The sequence below is a fragment of the Petromyzon marinus genome, chromosome 28 (genome assembly GCF_048934315.1).
Source record: "Petromyzon marinus isolate PM22_M1 ecotype Great Lakes invasive population chromosome 28, UKy_Petmar_22M1.pri1.0, whole genome shotgun sequence".
Lineage (NCBI taxonomy): Eukaryota > Metazoa > Chordata > Hyperoartia > Petromyzontiformes > Petromyzontidae > Petromyzon > Petromyzon marinus.
The window spans coordinates 5,385,879-5,409,034 of record NC_133694.1 but is presented as its reverse complement, the minus strand read 5'-3'; the positions used below and the strand labels follow the sequence as shown (position 1 = coordinate 5,409,034).

At 47.5% G+C, this 23,156-nt stretch overlaps 1 protein-coding gene across 5 annotated transcripts in view; it reads right to left on the bottom strand.

Annotated features, from left to right (window-relative positions):
* SPSB1 (splA/ryanodine receptor domain and SOCS box containing 1) overlaps positions 1–23,156 on the bottom strand; it is a 94,698-nt gene that overhangs the window by 8,771 nt on the left and 62,771 nt on the right. For 4 of the 5 annotated variants that reach the window (XM_076070286.1, XM_032962228.2, XM_032962229.2 and 1 more), the window contains one exon: positions 18,185–19,244. In XM_076070286.1, the coding sequence (XP_075926401.1) occupies positions 18,185–18,899 (715 nt within the window). In that variant the 5' untranslated portion in view covers positions 18,900–19,244. The remainder of the gene's footprint in view (positions 1–18,184; positions 19,245–23,156) is intronic. The other variant, XM_032962233.2, reaches the window with a different exon arrangement.

The window sequence follows — 23,156 nt, the reverse complement described above, 5'->3', positions numbered from 1 at the left end:
TCAAAACATCTCCCCTGTAAGCCTTGACCAGACTGGGTCGGGGCAAAGTGCTGTTTTGCGAGAAATGCAAGCTGCACCTCGCAACTAAAAAGGCACAGCTGCCGCCACCAAAAATCCACCGAGAAAATAACTAAATTAAATAAATAAAAATAAATATGCACTTGGAAGGAAAATGCGTGCAGTCATAATAACCCGCAGACGCGCAAGGCCTCCGCGTGTGTGCGCGTGTAGATGCGTGGATAAAATGTTGATGGGGGGGGGGGCAGTAGTGTAGCAGATGAACCCAGCTACCCGAGTTCGATTCCCGCTCATGGCCAACGGCCAGGTAAGGAATTATCTTAACAGTTTCTGGGCCTCCGCTAGGTCGACTCGGCCTCAAAATGAGCACCGGGTGCAGCGTGTAAAACATTGCCAATGGGGAGACAAATACGGCCGGTTATGGCGTTGGTCACCCCCTCCCCGCCCCCCACCTCGTGTGCCGTGCCAGCCTTCATCTGGTGCTCACCGACAGCGCCTTGCTCCAACAGTCTCCCGTTCAGGCTATACGGGGGAATCTTTGTCCGTGTGCGCTCGTGTGCGCGTGCACACGCCGTGACGTGGGGCGAGACGGGCGGCAGACAGGGCGCGGAGGGAGGGAAGGAGAGGAGGCTGCGTCGTGCCCGCTGCAGGAAACCCCAGGTTTCCTCCTGTCCCAGCCTCACGGCCCACCCCCACCACCGCACCGACCGCATCTCCCCCCTCCCCCTAGTCCAGTCACCACCCGCCACCCGCACTGCACCACTGCCCATCATACCACCCCATCACAGAGCACGCGAAAACCCTCTCCAATCATCTGCAGTCGCCGCCGCGGCAAAGAGAGAAAATCGGCTTCATCGGCGGCGTAGCTTGCTGCAGCCTTTGACGACTGAAAATCATCATGATGACAATGGCAATCCGCTGCTGGATGTAGCCCCCACCCACGTCTCCGCCCCCAGCAATCAATAACCTCTCACGATCCAGAGAGATTAATTGAAGGCCATGGTCTACAGGTGCTGTGCGGTGGTTGCATTGCGAGCCGAGGAAATGGGGGGAAGATGTGGCTTCGTGATGAAAGGATTCATGAATCGAAAATCACAACTTTAACGATTACACCCCCTACCAATAAATAGGATTGATAATAATAATGTGTATACAACGGTGCTTCTAATTATTTAGATACCCAGGGAGAGGCCCCAAAGAGTATCCAAAAGAGATACCAATTACTGTTCTAAGTGCAGTACCTCGTTTGCCTTAAGTAAGAAATTGAAGCGTGCAAAGAAAAGCAATGATCATCAAGAATCTTGCTATACTCGAGATAAAGGCGGCACTTTTTTTGGTTCTACAAATTGGTGTCAATATATGGAAACATCTGTAGCATTTGCTCATTCAATATTCAAAGTCAAGAAATCGCAGACTTGCACACTAACACCTGACCAGTTTTACAATATACCGAACAGAGTTTCAACATTGTCACCCAATTACTCTAGCGCAAGACTTTGTTCTGAATGTCAGGCTGAGCAAAATAACGTCTAAATCTCTCATTGCTGAAGAACCCGCCTCGTGTCAACTCTTTGGATGGAAAGTTTGCACAATTTCTAATTACATTTTGCTGGGGCACAAACATTGTTTCCTATGAATGGTCCATGGGAAAAAACACTTGTGTAATCAAACCGCATCAGTTCAAAAAAAAATTTGGTCACAATAATCGCATACATTCCCTTGTATACCAGATGACTTATATTACATTGTTTCTTTTGTTGCTGATGTTGCTGCAATGAGTTAGAACCCGGAAAAATATATATATATTTCTTAAAATCATGCACCGTACAAAATATCGGGCAAGGAGGTTTCTGTGATGGAAACGGTGATGAAAATTATCATGCCCCCCCCCCTCGCCTTCAGTGTCCCAGCATGCCAAGGGACTGGGAGGAGAAAAGAGCACTGAAACCCACATTCTTCAGTGTGCAAAAATCCAATTAAAATGTTTACTACGGCCGTGTTGGGGGGAAAAAAACCCCAAGAGCCGAATTCGTAGGTTTAATCCACTGCTCTTTGCCATGGACTTAAACACTAATAAAAACATTTTACAGAAATACTCAGACGATGGTTTTCTGGAGAACATCCAAGCTTCTGAACCTCACCACATAACCCCGGATTTTTCAGCACTTGCAAGAAACAAAATAAAAACGAGCAGACATAACATCTCCCCCCGTCCCAGATTTTCCCTCTCCACATTAAAAGTAAATTATATATATATTCTCATACGGCTATTCAGCTACACAATTTCAGCAGCACTGGTTCAGGTCAAATGAAACTCTGGAGGCGGTTGACATTCAGCGTCTCATCAGCAGCCAGGCCCGCTTGAACCAATGCTGGTGTGAACTGCCAGATGTTAAATCGGCAAGGGCCCCCCCCTTCTCCGTCCCAAGCTACCTCAAAAACAGGTATCTTACCTATACTGGCTTTGAGCATTAGATACCCCTCTTTACCCATAGATTTGCTCTAGGCACCTCCTCGTAAACTCAAGCGGCAGCGGGACATGCCCGACCTTGAGAGGGCACGAGAGAGAGAGAGAGAGATTCGCAAGCATAGAGAAACCCTTGACCGATGCGGGTTTCTTTAGTTGGCAAGCGGCAGCAACGTTATGCAATTGGTCCCGGGGGAAACGCGGCCATGGCTTCCTCCGCCGAGCCAGTGCTGGAAAAGTCAAAGCGGCAAAATTCCCAGCAAACAGGAGGAGGCACGCAGAGCGGCAGCGTCCAAAACCCTCCGGGGGTTGCTCGTGTTGTGCTCCTGTGATGCCCCCCTCGCTAGGCTACAGCTTCTGTTTCGCTTCACACAGCTCCACGCTCAGGTGGCGAAGGTACAACAAGAAAATATATATTTTTTAAAATACAGTTTTGCTCTCCCTGTAAACGCCGCATGTTTTCATAACGCGAATTGATTGTAAACGCCATCAACGTACGAGGGAACATCTTTTTTTTATAAACAGCGGGCGCGGGTTGGATAACGCGATTTAGTGAATGGAACTACGGTTGCACGAGGACTAAGCGGTCGTGCGGCTGCTTCGGCGTAGCCCTCGCAGAAGCCGGCATCCTGCGAGATGCTACCCACGCACCCCAGTCATGTTCAGCCTGCATATGCATCTCACACGTGTGTTATCACCGACTGCTTTGCCCCCATGTTATAGATTATTTATTATGAGATTTTTTTTTATAATGCGGCGGTCTTCAGGAACGCATCTACCGCGTTACTGGAGGGCAGATTGTACACATCTGGTCAGAATGTTAGCCTATTACGGATCAACAACTTCACCAGCCTTCGAGCTGTTTGAGTTATATTCGGTTGCAAATGGTGACAGAATTTCAGAAAGACTGTTTGGACCAGCAAAGATGGGTGCCACATTGCATCAGGGAAAGTTCCCTGGAAGAATACAATTTTAATGGACGGCATCACAGATTTCCTGGGTGAAGGCCTCTCCATGCCGTTTCGGTCATGGTGGGGGGGGGGGGGTTGACCATACTTTTCCATGCTCGTCAATGTTACAGATTGTAAAGAGGGGCACAGGACCAGTTCGGATAACAGGCCACACCACCTGACATCGGCCGTCGCCGTCGATTGAACTCGGGTCGCTGTGTTCACAGGCAGGTGCACGAACCTCCGCGCCGCTGTTCCACGTGCACAACTGTCGCAGAGGCTGCCCTGATTATTACTGGGGGCGTAAAAACCATTGTAATGCGCCATCTGCTTCACACAATGGACGGTAAAGAACCCCCCACCCCCTCATGTCAGTCGCGAGTGTAGGCCATGTGTGCGCACTGCATGGCGTCAGGGTCCAAAATTGCTGAATTTCAATGACACCGCAAATTACACAAATTGGGTTTATGCACGTAGCAAATATATTCCCCCCTGCTAATGTTCCAAAGGTTACTCTTGCAAAGGAGACTCATCCTGGTGCCGCGTTAACTTGTTTAAAATAAAATAAACTTTAAACACCTCCAGATGTATCTGGTTTATAAGCAGGTACACATAGTTAACTCCATGATATTCTGGACTTATGAACTAAGGACTTACGCTTAACAGCAGATGGGAACGTCACCTCTCTGACGACCAATTTCTGTAAAATCAATATTTGCACCATTGGCTACGTACGGTGCGAAAAGGTCACACATGCAATTACAGCCATCCAACTACATGCATTTAATCCAATTCCATGTAAATTAAAAAAAATATTCCTTCCGAATTTGGCCCACGCCAAAAATGAAGCAAAAAGTGATGAGAAAGGAGCGAGCGCTTTTTTTGGTGTCAACACGTGTAGTCATTGGCGACTTGCGTCAACACAGACCCTCCTCCCATTGATTACGTCGGTCAACTTGGGAACCCAGTTGAAAAAACACATGCGGGCTTGGCCAGATTTCAGACGCAGGCTTGCTCCTCTCCTCGCTCTCCCCGAAGTGCCGGCTTCATTGTTCCACCGCGGGCAGTAACCATGGAGCCAAGCAGACGCCTCATGGGTGGTTTGTCATTGGGTTCTGGTATAAAAAAAAAATAGTTCATGAAATGGCTACGAGTCCGATCGTCTACAAATTTGTCTTTGGGATGTCTTAGCAACGGTTATTTTTGCCTGACATATCGACGAAGAATATTTCGAAATCCGTGCATCTGTAACAAGAATAAAGTATTGTATACTCGACTACCACACGTAAATGACCAATCACAAAGTGGTTCTCGAAAAGGCTGTGGTATGACGGGAGTGGCACCTTCATCACAAGGGTGGCTGTTCTGTTGAAAGGACATTTCAATTTAAAAGATGGAATTCAGCAGGATCACCCAAATATTAACCTTTTCCCATTCCGATGACGTACGCATACATCGGTTTTTCTTCCGATTCCAGACGTCCACCGAGGCTCCCACAAGGCCATGCGCGGGAGGGCGTGTGGCACATTTTGGCTCCAGCTATCATAGAGTGCAGTCGTGTCACCACAGTTCTCTGCGGCGAGTACAACGTATTAAAACAACGGTGCCTTGCCTCGCCAAATAAAATTAACGCTGAACCACTTGCACGTTCTGAGGTTCGGCGGTGAATGGGAATCACCCTGCAACTTGCAAGTGTCTCAAAACGGGAAAGGGTTCTAAAGCAGCACGTGGTTGCTGCCATGTTTAGGAGGCGTTTACCATTCACGTCCGTGGAGGTGTTCAACTCAACGCGGAGATACTTGAAATATCCAAGTAAAAGCTGGACCAAAAATCCGATAAAATCTAGAGAAATCTGGAGGGAGGTAGAAAAAAAATCTGAATGGTTCAGAAACCTAAATAAGGGCCCACGCTTATCAGAACTGGCTCCTAGCAGCTTCCTTGCGTGTCCGGAGTGACAAGAGGTCACTCGTGAATAAAAAGCGACCGCGTGACAAGTGATTTGCTTTCGACAAATTGCTTTGAGGAACAAGAAGCACAAAAGACCATTTTAGAAAAAGCAGGCTGGCCCCGGTTTATGAACCCAGGCAAAATGGACTTTGCTCAAGTTCCTTAAACAGCCTTACCGGGCCAAGTGAGCACAAACCGGGCTGCACGGTTCTCGTTGAGTGGCCCGTGCAGATAGCTTCGCCAAGGGAGCACCTCACCTCACTGGCAGGGAGAGTCAAATGCCCGAGGTGCCATCGGAAATAACAACTGCGATGCCAGGGGGGCGGCCAATGCGGAAGAGAATCGGATCATTTAAAAAAAAATTGGCTTAAACAAAAAAAAAAATCAGGTCAACTTCCAGGATTGTTCTTGCTCGCCAAAAAAAAACGGCACATTTTTTTTAACAAGTAACCTAACCTCAAAGCAGACTTTAATTCTTGTTAACAATATATACACGCGATTGCTTCCCTCCAACTGATGGGGGGGGAAATGGAGAGGGGAAGTGGTGGGGGGGGTCGGTATCCAGAGGGGGGGGGGAGGAGGAGGAACCGAGCCGACAGGAGGTGCAGGGCTCTTGGAAGGACGGTAGAAGGGTACAAGAAACGAGATGCAGGGGGGGGGGGGGGGGGAGCACCCATTCCGAGAATTGGAAAATTTTACAAGGACGGCTACTTTACAGCTTGGCTCCAAAATGTAAGACGACGATGACGACCTCTCACGGGGTGTGGGATAAAAAAGCCTGGACACTATTAGGCGGAGCAAGTCGGCTGCCCTTCAATGCATAAAAAAAACACTTGTCAGTCTTCAATGCCGGTGATCATTTTTTGCGATTTATTTTTGCAAGAGACCAGACATAAAGGCACAAATAGTAAAAAGGAAGGGGAGGGGAGGGCAGTGTCGGATGAAGCTAGTGTAGGGCCTGTAGCATGTTATAAAGGGACCCTAAATAAAAAATATATTTAAAAAAAAAAATTTACTTGCATAGTAAAGTAATTGTATTTTTTCATTTGCTATACAGCCAGATAATACGACAAATCGCTAACCTTAAACACCCAGTCGTTCATAAAAGTTGAAAGCAGTATAGTACTATAGTAATAGAGCAAGTGCAGAGTCGCTGAACCGGAATTGATAGCTTGAAAGCATTTAGCCCTTGAAAATGCGGGGCCTGTAGCATTTATAGGCACTTTCGCTACTAGGATGATCCGGCACGGGGGGGGGGGGTCCGAACACGGTGCTCCTGGGCTCAGGGAAGAGGAGAGAAGATTGGTGGGGGGGGGGGGGGTGGGGGGCTCGCTCACTGTCCCACTCACGTACGGACTTGCGAGCAGTGAGGGCCGTAGGTTCTTACGGTGGGAGAAGGTAAGAGTTACAAAAGTGAAAGGAGGTGTGGAGGGAATGAGGGGGGGTCAGCGATTGTTTTCTGCTCACCACTCCTATCATCATCACTACCAGACGTGATTTAAAAATAACCACGGAGGGGTAAAAAAAAAACGACTTTGCTTGGGCCGGTCCTTCAGGTCACTTCCATTTTAGACAAACTCTGGCACAGATAGTACATTCATTATTATCAGAAGCGGTTACTGTCGGATGAAGCCCCCCCCCTTCCCCAATGCAGTTACCAATCCCTTCTCGGTTGTACAAATTATTACTACTTCTAAACACCGGAGTGCTTTCCCTCCAAAATATTACCCTCGCACGATTACGAGACGTGGCCTGTAAACACTCAAACGATAGCGATCCAACTTCCTAAAAACCCGACAGCATAAAATGCAATGCATTTTCAGCCGCGTTGTACAGTACGAGTTTAAAAATGTATTTCCCCCATGTGCCCAAATTCTAACTATAAATCACGCTCGGATGTGTTTGTTTTCAATTCAAATTGTAATGCATTTTTTGAATGTTACTTTCAGCTTCCTTCCCCAGTCCACCCACACACAGCCGCATGCGTCACCCACCCCCACTCTTGCCACCCAGCCCAAAATGGTGTTCTCCAAAACTTGATTTGGTACTTTGGTGACCGCAGGAATAACTCTTTGGTTTTTCGGTAAAGTCGCGTAGAAATAAGAAATAATACAATTACATAAAAGCATACTACATTTCGATTGCAACGCAAGCAATCATCATCATCATCAGGCACACAGAAGAGCTAAATTTAAGAGAGAGAGGAAACAGAACCGCAGACATATATACAGACACCTAAGTAGAGGGAGTTAACACAGAGACACAAAGAGAGACACAACGTATGGGACACAGAGAGACAGGGTCTCTGTGCCGAGGCCTTAGCATGTTGGGGAGACAAAGAGAGATGGAGAAGCACACTAAATCGAACAAGATTTAGTAAAACTTGGAAACAATATAATGCAACACAGAGGGTCGGTCAAAACACAATTAACGCATGGTCTGGTTGATTACGTAATTTCAAAGATAGCTAAATAAGGTAAGTGTGAAATTTGAGAGAGAGATAAGACACACGGAGACACAAAGACAGAAATAAAAGTAGAGAGAAGAAGCAGAGACAGAGAGGAATATAATACAATACAGCGTAGATAGCCGGCCAACAAGTTGCAAACTGGTGTTCTCCAGTTTGCAACTTGAAGATTTAAAAAAAAAAACTCATTTTTCTTTACAACCGATTTGTGTTTAGTTGGATGTCCTTCCCTTACCTCCCATTAGCACGGTTGGCTACGTAGAGTGCAAAAGAAGTTCACACATACACTCATCTCACCCACTGACCCACGGTTGGCCATGTACGATGTGAAAGAAGTTCAACATGTACGAACGAAGCAGCAGCCATGATCAAAATCCTAACTTTTCAAGGGGTACCCTGGGTGGTTTGAGGTCAGAGCACAGAGCCAGCACAGCTGAGATACTGGGCTTGAATCCACAATTCAAACCAAGTTCCAGTGTAGCGAGTTGAATCTTCGCCTGGATCACCAATGACTGCACACCAGCGATGAACAACATCCTGTAGGGCATTAACAAGCGTGCCCCTAGGTGAGAACGAGATCAAAATCAGCGGGCCTTCACAGAAGTAGTCCTGCAACGTCATTGGCCAGGGCTGTTCCCCAAAACACATGGCGATGCACGGCTAGCTGTAGAGTTGTGAATGGAATTGTGGGTCGCATAGCATCACGCTGCCGACAGCACGATTGGAACTAAGGGGGTGGGGGGGGGGGTGGGGAAGGACATGGTTTAGACATCCTGCTTTGCGTGTAGAAAAGAAACGGTGACATCAGAATTGATTTTATCCAGGTCATTTTAGGAGGGTACTGCCACCTTGGCATATTTTATCCATTCCTTTGGTCAGTTACCAGCACCCGTCGTGGTTCTTCGTAACACCGATAAGAATTCTCATGGGCCACGAAATAAAATAAAAACGCTCAACAGCGAAATCCCCTCTATTGCAGCAGAATACACACTGCTGGTGCAAATACTGCGAGGCGAGAATGGTAAAGTGGCATGGTTATGTTCAATGACACACCCAGTTGCTTTGCTGTCACAAGTAGCAAATCGGTTCCCTCGCACCATGCCGCGTTCTTATTTTAGGTTGAGTTGACTTCTGGGAGGCACAGATTACACTCCGAAGCCAAACTGTGTGCGCCCCTGGGCGTGGGGCAGGCATTGATGCCGGGTTGCCACGATTGTAATGCAGTGAGCTCACCTGGCTCTCCAAACACACACATGCTCAAAGACAAAGATCCTCTGTGTAGCCACACAGACGACTGTTGGTTTGAGTGCTGTTAGCAAGTTCCTATTAAAAAGCCAAAAAAAGGCAAACGAGAGGGGGTGGAGATCGACCAGCACCACACCTGGCCAAGCCCATCTCGCCAGTGCTAAGCACTGCACTACCGCTCCAAAGCCCCCCCCCCGTATAGCCTGCACAGGCTGATGGGCCAAGTGCAGTTAAGGGAGCGGCACACCGATGAAGGCCAGAGTGGCAACACGAGGGGGTGGCGTGGCCGGCACATCGCCACTGGGGGAGGGACACCGCAACAGGTAGTCATTTGGGAGGCAGAGTTGACCTCAGGGAGGGCCCAGGACCGATTTCCCCTACACGCATCACACACACACACAACCCTACACTCGACGGCATACAACTCAGAGCTGAACGTTAACACCACGACGTAGGGGCAAGTACAAGCGCTACGGCTTCACGTGATGGATGCATCGCAGATTTTAGAATGCCTGGTGGCATTGGTGGGCCATCGTCGTAGGAGCAAGTGATGTTATATAGCGAGCACGTCAACACCGCACCCGTTACCCCCCCCCTCCCCGCAATGCCGGCGTAAATTGCCCCGGTGAATAATTCATGGCGAACCCCACCCCCATCGCTTCCCCACCTCCCAATCTCTGTTATAAACACCGGACTCGATTGCTGGGGACATCAATTTAGTTCATTATTCATGCGTCGAACGGGACGCGAGCGCCGGAGACCCGTGCCCTGTCGGCCGGGGACAATGTAATGCGAACACGTGGGTGGGTGGGTGGGGGAGACTGTTAAAAAAGGGTTTTTGGAGAATATATGCAATTGAAAATTCAAGTGCCATCGATCCAATCCGTCGGGCTTAAATTCTAAGTCTCAAAGCCTGCAGGGACTACACTCGCAGATTGAGTCAAAGCAGAAGTGTATAATATTGTTTAGCTAATTGTCAATCCACTGCTGGATGGAGATCTCCCCACCCCATGCAATGTCAGCCATGGGGGGGGGGGGGGGGGTTGTCCGACCATATTTCACCACACCGGTATGCGTGTGTATTGGTGAAAAGGAGTGGTAAAGTCACCGATGTTACCTCACCCACAGCTAGCCGTGGCATCGGAGTTCAAAGCAGTACGAGCTAGTGCAACCACTTTGCACCCCCATTGCAAAATTAAATAGTAAGTAAAGACCTTACAATCTGCATGACCTTATCAAGTTACAAAAATCCGTTCCAAATATGGAACTTCACATTTATATTAAAAACACAATACGGATCTCACAATGTGCATACTACGAAGCTACATATATTTTTTACAGCATTCTAAAGAACACATTTTCACCAAGTTTCCTTAACTGGACATCTAATTGATAAAGGGGACGATTTTCTGCAGTTTAACTAAGAAAGAAACATCTCTCGCTTTCTCTCTACCCGCGAGATTTGAGATGCTATCGTCCCCCACATGCCCGAGTCTTCTTTTTCGGGTAATTAATGCACAGCACATTGGAATTTCCTTCAGTATTTCAAGGGAAGCAGAGAGGGCAAGATGGAATTTCTTGGCATGACGAGCTCCCCGCCAGCATGCAAAACAGAACCAGTTTTCAAAGCACCACCGCACACAAGGAGGCTGTCTGTGCGATCAGAGAACCAGGTTTTTCAGTCTCGCCCCAGCCTCTTACCTGCTTTTGAAATCAATGTCCATCTATTCATAAGGGAGGTGCGAGGAGGGGGTTGGCGGGGGTGGGGGTTGACACCCCCCCCCCCCCCCCCTTTCACCAACCCAGCGATTTATGAAACGTTGCGATTCAGGGTGGCGATTTTATTCCATATTTTTTTCTACAACGTGGCAAATATAGTGGACCGTCGTAGCTGCAGTAGTGGTGGTGGTGGTGGGGGAAGGTCTCAAACCCATTAAATATGGACACAAAAATCGATGTTCAAAACCGGCTGCTACTTTGAAGCAAATTGCTTCAAAGTAGCAGACGGTTGCATGCAACCGTTCGCCACTTGGTTGTGGAGACATCTATATAAAGCCATGCACGAGCCACGTTCAACCAAGTTGCATGCAACCGAGGCGGCGCTGGGTGGGAACCAGCGTTTACGCGCACGATCTCGCACCGCGCGAAAAGACGATCCCGAATTCAAAATCAACGGATAGATACGTCAGACCCCTGGCACCGTCACATATGAAGGTTTTCCATCAGACTTAAGGAGTTACATTGACTTGGTTTTGTAAGACAGTGTCCCTTTAGTTAACCCAGCACTGCTCCCCCTTGAGACGCATTATCCCTTTTTGCAAAAAGGGTCTGGAAACTGAAGTTTCGGAGGCCAATTATTAATATATCACCATGTGCCTATGCATCACGTAGTAATTTCTGATTTACGATGTTGGCTGCGAGCCTACGGACTCCCATTTGCACACTGGGTCCGCTCTTGAAAAATATGTTCACGGGATCTTCTTCAACATTGGGGTCCCTACGGAATTGTATTTCCCTCACCAGAATTCATGGTCAGAAGTTGGAATCCAAACGCTTAGCTCCACAAACACTTACAAACCATTGCCCTCCCACAACCCAGCGACGTGATGAGTCGCCACGATTCGACAAATACAACTCGGCTCTTTTTTTGTAATGTTACGATAAATGGTAGCAGCCTCTAGGTGGCTACAGGCGTCGCGGCATGAGTCCAGTTAAAAAAAGACCCGAGCCATTTCTCCATCTGCAAATGAATGCATTATTCCCCATATACCAACCGTGAGAGGTTTAGCTATACTTCACCACACTGATTAGTGCACGTTGTATGGGGGGGGGGGGCAAAAGGTAGGATTGGTCCTGATGTCACTTCGCTATTGATGTTGACCTTGGCTAGGAGTCGAACTCTCATTCGCCACGCAATGCAAACCGCTGGGCCACCACCGATTTTTACCACGTACAATGCTCGTTACAGAGGTAGAATAAATCAATATGCATGTTAATTACATTTATAAAATGCTGAATCTATGTGCCATTACATTCCTATCACTTTTCAATGCACTCTTATTAGACAGGACATACAGGGTTTGAACAAATGTACAAACAGACTTCCATGAACTTTAAAAAAAAACACATGCACGAATTATCTTTTGAAATGAATGTAGGCCTTTTTGTAAGGCTACAGGCGAAATCTTCGAACATTTAATGATGTATTGTCTCAATTCGTTTAGGGTTCTTGGTCGAGTTATGGAAATCAACCGATTTGGAGGCAACTACACCAGGAAAGAAGATATATTAATGATAATAGATTAAATGTTTTACTAATGAAACATTCATGCCAGTATCAAAGTAAATTAAGTAACCCAGAGGCCCGACTTTTGGGGAACTCCGTAAAATAAAAGCACCCCACACATTTGAATGAACTACACTGTGCGCTATTGCTGTAAGAGAGCATTGCTCGAATTTACAGCCATCGTCCTCTGAAGTGCGGTTTAATATTTAAGATGCCGTGCATCGCGTTCCTTCAACAAACCAAAAACTTTTCCACCGCAATCCATAAAAAGCCTTGCGAACGAAGATAATGTGTTTGTAAACAAGGAGATCCGCATCATCGGCCTCATGCCCTTCTAAAAAACACGCCGTTTTGTCTGTTGCTGGATGGGGTGAGGGAGGGGTCATTCTTTGGGGCGTGTGTACCAGAACTAATATTGAAACATTCCCAAACTCGTGCTAACAGTTTTGTAAAACTTTCCCCACAGTTTGCAATTCGTGTTGGGTTTTTTTTTAATACAAGGAGAGCAGGTATTCCGAAAAGACGCGATTAGTACATTTTGGCCTTCACTAAAATATGGGAAGATAAAGGGTCGACGTATTGGTTTATTTATTAAAAAACACCTTCAATGACCAAAACATACCCCTCATTTTTGGTCTGTAGAATAACCATTTTTTTTCATTTACCATTTCCTTTTCATCCAACCACCCCCCCCACCACCTCCAACCATCATATCGCTGCAGTGTTATAAAAACAAATAAATCCATTCTGACCTTTTGCAGTGAGCAGTGCATCACCGAGTAGCCACGAAGATCACACAACAAAAGATGCTGCCCGCTCAGATTTCTGAATCCGCTTCAAAATCGACCTTTTGACCCCCACACTATCGATGAACTGGAAACCCTGGACCATTGAAAAGTCTGCAGCATGTCAAACCGAACGTTTTACATTCCCAGGAGCTGGGAGTATGCACAAAGAAGAATGCGATCAACCAGATTTTTAAATGGCATGTCATCGATGACTGGGAATAAGACCATCAACTTGCTACACTTGAGATTTTAATCATGGGGTTGTTACCTAACTTTGAACCCAGAGATAGTGGGGGCCACGTCCTAGAACACAGCCACGTCTATTTTTTTTTAAGGTTTCATTTCCTTTTCATTAGGATTTTCATCCACGAGAGATTTGTGTCTCCAATTTTAAATCCCTGGCATGCCAGGTACATGTATAAACTCACACAACGCATTGGGCTTTCTACTCGGTAGTTCACTTATAAATGGCCTCGTGAGAATACGGAGTAAACAAGAGATGTCCACCTGAATTTGCATTAATAAAAGGTGTAGTAAAATATAATGCTGGAGCAAAATAAGGGTTTAATCCATCAGCGGGTTAGCCCATTGTACGTGTGCAAAACTTATTTTGAACTGTACGTAGCCAGTTTGAATCAGAGGTGGGGGAATCTAAAACAAAGCAGTTTTTAAATAAATTAGTTGTCAATCTAGATTTAAAAGTGGATTCCTAATCCAGAGGATTTTTGGGTTAGATCGTGTAAATATATATCAAGGATGCATTTATGTTTACACGATCTAACCCAAAAACCTCTTATGGATAATACTGGTCACGAAAGCCTAGATATTAAACAGGCTCATAAAGGTTTTTGGGTTAGATCGCGTTATATATAAGTGCGTCGTAATCCTCCACCACCCGACACAGCCAATCAGTAAAAAAGCGTCACGTTGACAAAAGAAAATTAGTTCACTACTTTAGCCCACCGGTGTGTTGAAGAGCGAATCCACAACATTTACAGTTTGAGTACGACGTTTCCGCTGGTAATTACATCCAGCATCATCGGGCAATTCGCCAGAATGGTAAAGCCCTCACTTGCTCCCGGTCTTAAATAGAGCAGCAGGGTGACGTCATCATTTAGCGCATTCAGGTGCAGTGATTTGAGGCGGAGGGGGGTATTGTAATTATATAATCGATTGGTAATCAGTCAATGGTTATGATTAGTAATGAGTTGTAGATTAGTAATTAGTTGTAATGTGTGTTTGTGAGTATATGCTACGTTAGTAATCAGTTAATTTGTATGCGTTTCCCCTATAAGGAATTGTAATATGTATTATTTAATAATACGCTTCCAAGCCGCACTAAGCATGTAGCTGTCAGAGCCATTAAAGTTATTTCTATTTCTCTCAATTTCAATGGATTCTCTAATTAGTCTTTGCCAGTAATAATTAGTTTTACACAACACTTCAACGTTATCAAAATCAATTGAGTGTCCTTGTTGACAAGCATGTTCTGCCACTGCCGACAGTTGTGTTTGAGATAATTTAATATTTATTTGGTTTTCTTTTAGTCTTATGCTGATGTTACGTCCCGTCTGTCCAAAATAGCATCTGCCACATAAACAATTAATCTGATATACACCTTCTGTTTATAATTTAGGCAATTCGTTTTTAGTGCAAGATACTAGTTTTTGAATTGTGTACTGTACCAAATCTTACTGTAATGCTTTGCTTTTGCTAAACACGAGCTAATTTGTCAGTTACTCCTGAGATAGATTTTTTTTTAAGACTCTGATCGCTTTCAGCAGTGTTGCTTTGCGATCGTGATTTGGCATTCAGTGCTCTGTTAATTTGAGTATTATTGTAGCCATTCTGTCGCAATGCCTCTAACGTGTTTGATCTCACTAGACTTTCACCATCCGACACTGTTTTAGCCCGATGTATGAGCGTCTTGATAGAGGGATTTATGAGCTGGATTATGATGCGAATCTGCATTCAGATAGGCATCAGTGTGCGTTTGCTTTCTATAAACGCTGTGTGTTATTTTACCGTTTAGGCCATGTCCAAGCAAAATATCTAGGAACGGGAGTGTTATTCACCTCCATTTCCATGGTGAACTGGATGGCCAGGTTGTGTATTGAGATGATTTAGAAAATCATTCATTGTATCTTTACCATGTGGCCAGACAAACAAAGTGTCATCCACATATCCAAACCAAAAAGATGGTTTTAATGTGCTCGAGGCAAGTGCTCTTATTTCAAAGTTTTCCATGTACAGATTTGCTATAGCAGGAGATAAAGGAGAGCCCATTGCTGCTCCTTCCTTTGGTTTAAAGAAATCCCCTCTCCACAAGCCGTGTTGGCTGGTGGAGGGTTATGACATTTATAAATAACGCGATCCAACCCAAAAACCTTTATTATGAATAATATTCGTCGCGAAAGCCTACGTGTTAAATTAAACTGGCTTCCGAATATCAGAAAGAAAAGCGTTCCATACGACAGCAGAAGCGCATCCGAGAGCACGTGATTAAATGACCGTCCCTTGTTCGATGGCTAACCAAAAGCGGAGGATTGGAGTATGCGCACGCATCAGCATCTGCCCAGTCTACCAAGTCACAACGAACCACAAACGGACACGTGTAAACCGAGATGCAGAGCAGATGGTACCACATTTTTCCCGGGTCAGAGGAGGAGGGGAGGGGGGTTCAGTTTCATGCGGCTCTGGCGCGCTCGTCCTCAGAAGACCACAGGACCCCAAACAATGGGCTCTTTGTTTCTGTCACGCTGCCGTTATTGCGAGTGGTCCAATTGACACAACATCCACTTGAAATCGTACTCGTCAGCTCGTGGCCTGAAGCATCTGTGCGCTGTACAGTTGATAATGCATTCAAGGTTAAGGGTAATAATAGAGATGAGCAAAGTGGCCTTGCTGCAAAAAGCCTGGGCTTGATTCTGCTTTTTACTGGCATGCTCGATTTTATAAAAAAAAAAGTTTAGTTTGTTGTCCTTCCCCTGCACCTTCAATTAGCATGGTTGGCTACGTACGGTGAAAAAGAAGTTTAACATACATAAATGGGTCGCAGAACAAATAGTTAATAATGGGATATAAATTCCAGATTTTGTAAATGCAGCCAACTGAACTAGGCCTGTGTTAAAGGCTACAAATGAAAAAAAAAAGGTTAAATGCTGCGACTACTTTGGAGGTGGCCAGATGGCTCAGTGGTTAGAGCCTCGGGGTGAGATCGTGGGTTCAGCTCTGGGTTTCAGCCACCATGGATTTAATCCGGCCCCTGCCGTGTAGCAAGTTTGTCAGTCGAGTCACCAACGGCCGCACCAAAAAAACGTTCACGAAAAAAAGGTGCTTCCCCCCCCCCCCCCCACTCGGTGTGGATAAAAAAAAATCACAGTTCTGGATTGTTTTGGTTGCGTGGACGTGTGATGAACAATGTTTCTAATGCATCAAATGGTACTCCCTCGCCCACCCCGCCCGCTCCCTCAGAAAAATAGACGTCTACAGTACTTAACAAGACTTTAGAAGTCGCAGTTGCGACATCAACTTCCAGGAGCCATTCATGAATGCGTGGTAATCCGCAGGAGGTCCCAATGTAAATGTTTTCACCCCTACAGCACAAGTGGAATTAGCTTGCGAAGACCCAAAATAAAATAATAATTGTTAACGTGAATGTTTCAAAATGTATTATTCTTCTACTTGTGTTAAATTTGCAAATTATCGGTCTTTTCTCAGTAAATAATAAAAGCCATCTTAATGGTCGACACAAACCCTAGACAGAGCCTAGGGTCAAGTCAAGGGCTGTGACAACAAAATAGCAGGGCACCCATCAATGGATTCCTTGTAGGAGGACTCCAAATTACTTTGAACTCCTATTTCAAGTGACAGCACCACAAGGATAAAGCACTTCCACATTTACAATATTGTTAAAAGTTATTTTAAAGCAAAACTAAAAACTTGTTATTTTACCAGGTAAGGCCCACTGAGCTACACAGCTCATTTCTGACGCGACCTGGCCACAACTTATACCTCAACGAAGTGGCTTACCATGTGGAAATGTAAAGCAGCCTTTTTTACTCCCAATGAATGTTTCTAAAATGTGGATAGAAAAACCAGAGAACTTGGGTAAAAAAAACACACACATGCGACCACAGGGAGAACATGCAAACTCCAAATATACAGGCGTCAGGATCCAACTTACAACCTCCTGCATACTAGGCGGGGTAGTTAACAACCCTCGCCACAGTGGCACTCCACGGGGAAGTCTTAATGAGCTGCCAAAATCAATTTGATACGAGGGTCCTGCTTGTGATATTTGGTCATTTGAAGAGGACATTTATGAGTAGCGTCACGTAAAAGTTGGGATTCGGAAGCAGCTCTTCAAGGATGCGACTGCCACCTACCTGCTGTACTGCCTTGCAGATCCCTCAATGCCCATGGAGCTGGGAGAGTTTGGGGACAACCACACACGGCACGCCATGCTGCACACCGCTTCCCATGAACCTGTGGTTCTCACAGTGCAGTCCCCAGACCACCAGTGATCCCCGATGGTCCTCCATGGGTTACCAATGAAAATCGATCCGGAAATGGCTCTATTTTTGCCTTTTGTTTTGGACATTGATTCATATTTCAATGACATTTAAATTCAGTTTGGTAAACTACCCTGCTTAAACTACCTGAAGGTCTAAATGCCCCCCCCCCCCCCACTAAAACCTTGCAGCTGTGTACAAAAAAAAAGCTATCTTCCGGAAATACGAATCCTTTTCTATTAGGGGTCTGTGCGGTCCGCAGAACCGCTGCCTCCAAGGGATCGAGAACCCCACGACACCTTCAACGGGGCCATTCGGTCTGTCCCATCATCTGCTCAGCAGCACCTGCGAGTTCATCTTTAACCCCCCCCACCCCGCACAGTGGCAACCGCCAACATCCCCAAACGGCATGCGGCGAGAATCGGCGACACAAAATCACGACGGCAAAACCGCGACGCCCGCGCTCGCGAGAAGTACAAAAAAACAAATCGGCTGTACTCACGATCGAGTCCGTTTATGTAGCGCATGGTAATCTCGCAGTGGCCCCACACGGCGCTCACCACGGGGTACAGCTTCCTGCCCTTGAGCCCGCGGAACGCCACGCCCAGGTACTGCCCATCCACCACGAAGCTCACAGTGCCCTCGTCCATGTCGAGCACCACGAGGAACGAGTCCGACACGACGAAGCTCTCGTCCGCCGTCAGGTACGCCGGGTAAGTCCTGTGCTCCCCGTCGCGGCCCACCGCCTTGCCGGCGTGGTAGAGCTTGTTGCGCCCGAGGTCCCAGCCCCACGAGTCTGCGGTGGAGCCGACGAGCGACGTGTAGCCCACCGAGTGGAGCGGCGCGTCCGCCGTCGCCACGCCGACCACGGCGTGGGTGCCCCGCTGGCGCGCGGGCCACGTCACCTCCCAGGCGTGGAGGCCCCGCGTGTAGCCGACGCGCCCCCTGATGCCGTCGGTGCTCTGCGCCACGGGGTGCCGGTGGAAGGTGGCGGGGTCGTCCTCCTTCACGTACACGTTGAGCGAGCGGTCGCGGTCGTTCCAGGCGTGGCGCGCGCGCACCTCGGCGCTGGCGGGCGGCAGGTCGAGGAGGAGGTCGAGGCGCGCCGGGCGGCAGAAGTCGGGCCCGAGGAATGCCTGGTGGCGCAGCGAGCGGCAGACGGACGACGACTCGACGTCGTCGACGTTCTTCACGCCCGTCGAGATCTTCTGACCCATAATAACGATGATTATACAAAAAGGGTGGGGGGGTGGGGGTGGTGTGTGGGAGAGGAGGGGGGGGGGGGTGCTGCGGCAATGAGGCCACCAAGCAAGAGCGATTTCGTCCTCCCGCCAGTGATTTTTTAACACCGCAGTTGGGGCCCCCCCCCGGTTATCGTTGTGGTTGAGGTGGTCGAGGTGGCATTAATTCCGATGTGCGAAACGGAATGACTCTGGAGGATGGGTGGGGGGGGGGAAGATTTGCTGGAGGGGAGTAAAATAAATAAAGGGGGCACTCTTCACAAGGTCGACGTCTTCCACTTTTGGCAAGCGTCTTGAAATTCAATTAGCCGTTGCGGGAGCCTGCAATGCAAAAAAAAAAGTCATATGTTTGAGCTTGCAAAAGGAGTAGACTGCACCGGCGTGTCAAATAAAAAAATCAGCAACGGCGACCGAAGTTCTCCGCCGATTTCATCGAAAGGTCCTCAATGAAAAACTATTAAATGTCCGCAAGCCTCGATCGCGCGCGCAGACACGTCCCAGGATCGCTGGTCTTAATAATGACAAAACGTTGAACGAACCAGAAATAAAATCAATTGGACCCAGGTGCTGGAGAAGAAAAAAATATATTAAGAGGGCATCAAATCCACACCGAGCCTCGAAACTGCAAGGAGTAACGCACCATGAAATTTTGCCACAATGTCACACCGTCGAGCCAAATTCCTCAAAACGCCGTCTAGGCATACTGTACCGCACGCATTTTTCACCACCACAGGCTCATAAGCGCTTTCATTTAAAAAAAACTTTGCCCCCAGTCTAACTTTATAATTGCAGTTGCTCCTGCACCGGATTGTATTTTTCTCCCCAACAACGTGCGAATGGAATTGCGATAGAAAAAAAATGCGATACATTTTAATATCCGTGGCTTTCGTTGTTGCACTGTACGATACGACCTTCGCTTGCCTGTTTGGCACCTCGGTTTCAAAGCAACAACATAGCCAAGTTGAAGTCCCAAGAGTGTAAAATAAACACACTTAACGTATTTTTTTTCCTTTTACACGGAGACAAATATTGGGATTTTATTTATTTTGTTATCAGCTTGCTCCCACCGGCCACCATCACAATGATCATTGCGTTTTGTTTTAAATTAGATTGGAGACAAGACCGTGTGTGCTCGGGGAAATAAGCCTCCATCTACGAAGGGCCGTTTCTGCCAGAATCGTCTCCTATTACATACATTGTGTTATTTTCCACTCCCTTTAGGGCGGCGTTATTTGACGAATGTGGGCCGTTGTTCGCTGCACTGAAAGTGTGCCTATTGGAGGTTGAAATAATAATTAATTTTTGAAAGGACAAGGGGCACGACAAGGGTACAAATACCAAGAGCTTTTTTTGGGTTAGATCGCGTAAATGTGTCGTTAACCCCCCCCCCAACCACCCGACACAGCCAATTAGAGGAGGTTTGGTCACGTTAACAGAACATGCCAATTCGTGATTGATGCAAGGACATCGCTGGATGCCACCATGTTGTGGGTGTAGTACCGGGCTCTAAAGGAGCACGGTGCGCGCTGAATGGCACCAGGCTGCAAGTGCAGTGCCGGCCCTACAGCACAGGGTGTGTGGGTGCCGAACGAAGGATAGGGTTGTGTGAGGCCATGGCACTATGGTTGACCCGGGAGGGGACACGTGACCGGTTAAGTTGACAGAGGGGCCCCCATGATTGGAACCCAGATCTTTCGAGGACTCTGGAATGTGGACGTGGCCAAGGGCAGAGTCGGTCAAGCCACAGAATATAAGCCGGGTCCCGAGGGAGGGACCAGGGTTGTTGTTGTTCATCCCGGGAAAGAAACCCTTAGTCTACCATCTCCGTTCAACGAGTCTTCCAGCACGTGGACCCGGGCAAATGTTGTAGTCCCGGGTCCGTAGTAGCAGTTACGTGGTAACTAGTGTAGTTAGCCGGGTGGTCACCACCTTGCGTTGTTATTCTGTTAAGGGGACGTTACGCTGAATGTTGGAACTGAACAAATGTGTTGCCTCCAAAGTCTACGTCTGCGACTCGGTTGAATCCAACACACTAGTACAGCACACCGGTGTGTTGGAGAGTAAACCCACAATAATTACTATTGCAAATGTACAATTGCACACACCGGTGTGCTGTACTCGTAACGCATTGGCATGTTCTGGTTACGTGACAAACCTTTCCAATTGGCTGTGTTGGGTGGTGGCGGGTTTAACGACACATTTATACATTTACACGGTCTAAACCCAATAAAAAAACTTATGGATAATATTGGTCCCGAAAGGTCTCCGAACTACGCATTAAACAGAGTACAGACTGTTTACAAAAAACTCAAACCAGCAGAGCGTTTTTCACCGGTGGTTACAGACAGGATCACCACACCATCCAGCCATCGGGAAAGCTCACTGCCCCCACCCCGCCCCAACCTACAAAGCCACTCTCCTATCAACGCGATACACCAGAATCTATTTTGAACGTCCCCCCCCCCCACCGACTCGTTACGTTAGCGCGAGAACAAAACGGAGCGCTCCGCAAATTCCAGAGATGCCAATTCGCGCGCGCCCTCAGTGGGTGGAGGAGAATTGGCCCGAGCGTCCGAACGAAGGCCACTTTGGCGGCGGCGGTGGCAGCACAAGTTGCCAGGTGGCTAACGAAGGTGGGCGGCGGGGGCAAGACGGTCAGCCCGACCGAGCAATGTCCGTCCATTCGCCGGACCCTGTCCGACCACCCCCCCCCCCGCCTCCCCAACCTCCCTCACGGCTCGTCCGAGTGGCCGCAAGGGTGTTAAAGGACATCGCGGCGCACCCACGTGCTATACTTTATACCAGCTCGGCGAGTAAACAAATACAAATAAGACTACCCTCCGGGCGCATCGGTTCCGCGAGGACGTGCGTCGCAAGCATCTGCCGGTTATCTCAGTCGGGGGGGGGGGGGCACCTGGGTCTGGGTCCCGTGACCTCGTTGCAGCGGGGCGAGCCTTCGACAACTTCACGTGGGCCTCGGAATGCACCTGGCCTGGCACAGGCGCCGTGGGTCACGTCACCGCCACTTGGTGGCAAATGTTGTCGTTGCTGCGCAAGCGTGTTGTTGAACAAGCAACGTCAACTTTAAGTGGCCACTACCCACCACCATGTTCTTTAGGCTACACTGGCCACCGCAAATATATCCTCTTGCTATGACAAGAGCTTGCCTACAACCAAAATCACCCAGAATCAGACCTAAGCAGGGTTGAGCCTAGGATGGTTCTTGCGACGGTTTACCACCGACGTGCAGTATGGTTAAATATCCCCTCAGGAAACGTATGGCGTAGGGGAAAGGAGGTCCTCATCCAGCAGTGGAGTGTTAAAAAGGTCTACAAACAAGAGCTTGAAAAATTGCGCAGGCAGTTAGCGTTTAGACATTCCTACTGCAATGTTTGAAGACGAAGGGCAATCGTTTTAAATATAAATTCGAAACAAAAATTGAGTACAAGCAACTTAATTTAGGATACAAGCTCACATGTGCAACTCGGTTCTACTCAGTCACTCCCCTGCTGGATGAAAGCTTCCCCCAGACAGTCTGTCGTGGGTTTTATTTTGACCACGCTTCACCACGCTGGTCTGTGTGGGCTTTGGTAATGTTGCCGGGGGGCGGAAGGCAAGAGACCTGTTCAGACATTAAAAAAAACCGTAAATGACACTGGCGTTGAACTTGGCTGGGAATACAATCTCGGGTCGCCAGGTTCATGGTGCAATGGTGCCAACCCGCTGAGTAACGCAGCTTCCTCCCCAGACACGCTCGGAAAATGAATCCCACATTGGGAGTTGTTCACAGCAAGTATAGAGTGGGGGGGGGGGAAGATGTTGGCAGAGCAACACAATTTGCACCACTAACTACCAGCTTGCCAACAAAACAAAAATGTAATTTCATCTGTGATCCCATGTTGGCAAGACATTTTATCTTCATTATGGGAGGGAAGGGCAACAGTCAATGCAAATCCTGTTTATTTGCCTTCCTCGCAGTCTCCTTGCTCATCAGCCAACGTGAATGGTGTGGAGGGGATACAATGAAACTAAGAATGTATGCCGTCACGCTACACTATAGTGGCTGGCTGCTCTCATTTCAGAAGTCTACACCTTATTTAGGCTCGTGTAAGTATATCGTTTTCCTTTTTAATACGCGATCGCACACGCACATTTATTCAACGTACATTTTTGTGCTCTGGTGTAGCATATGCACTACAAACTTTGCCCAGATTCAGTATGCGGAATTAAAGA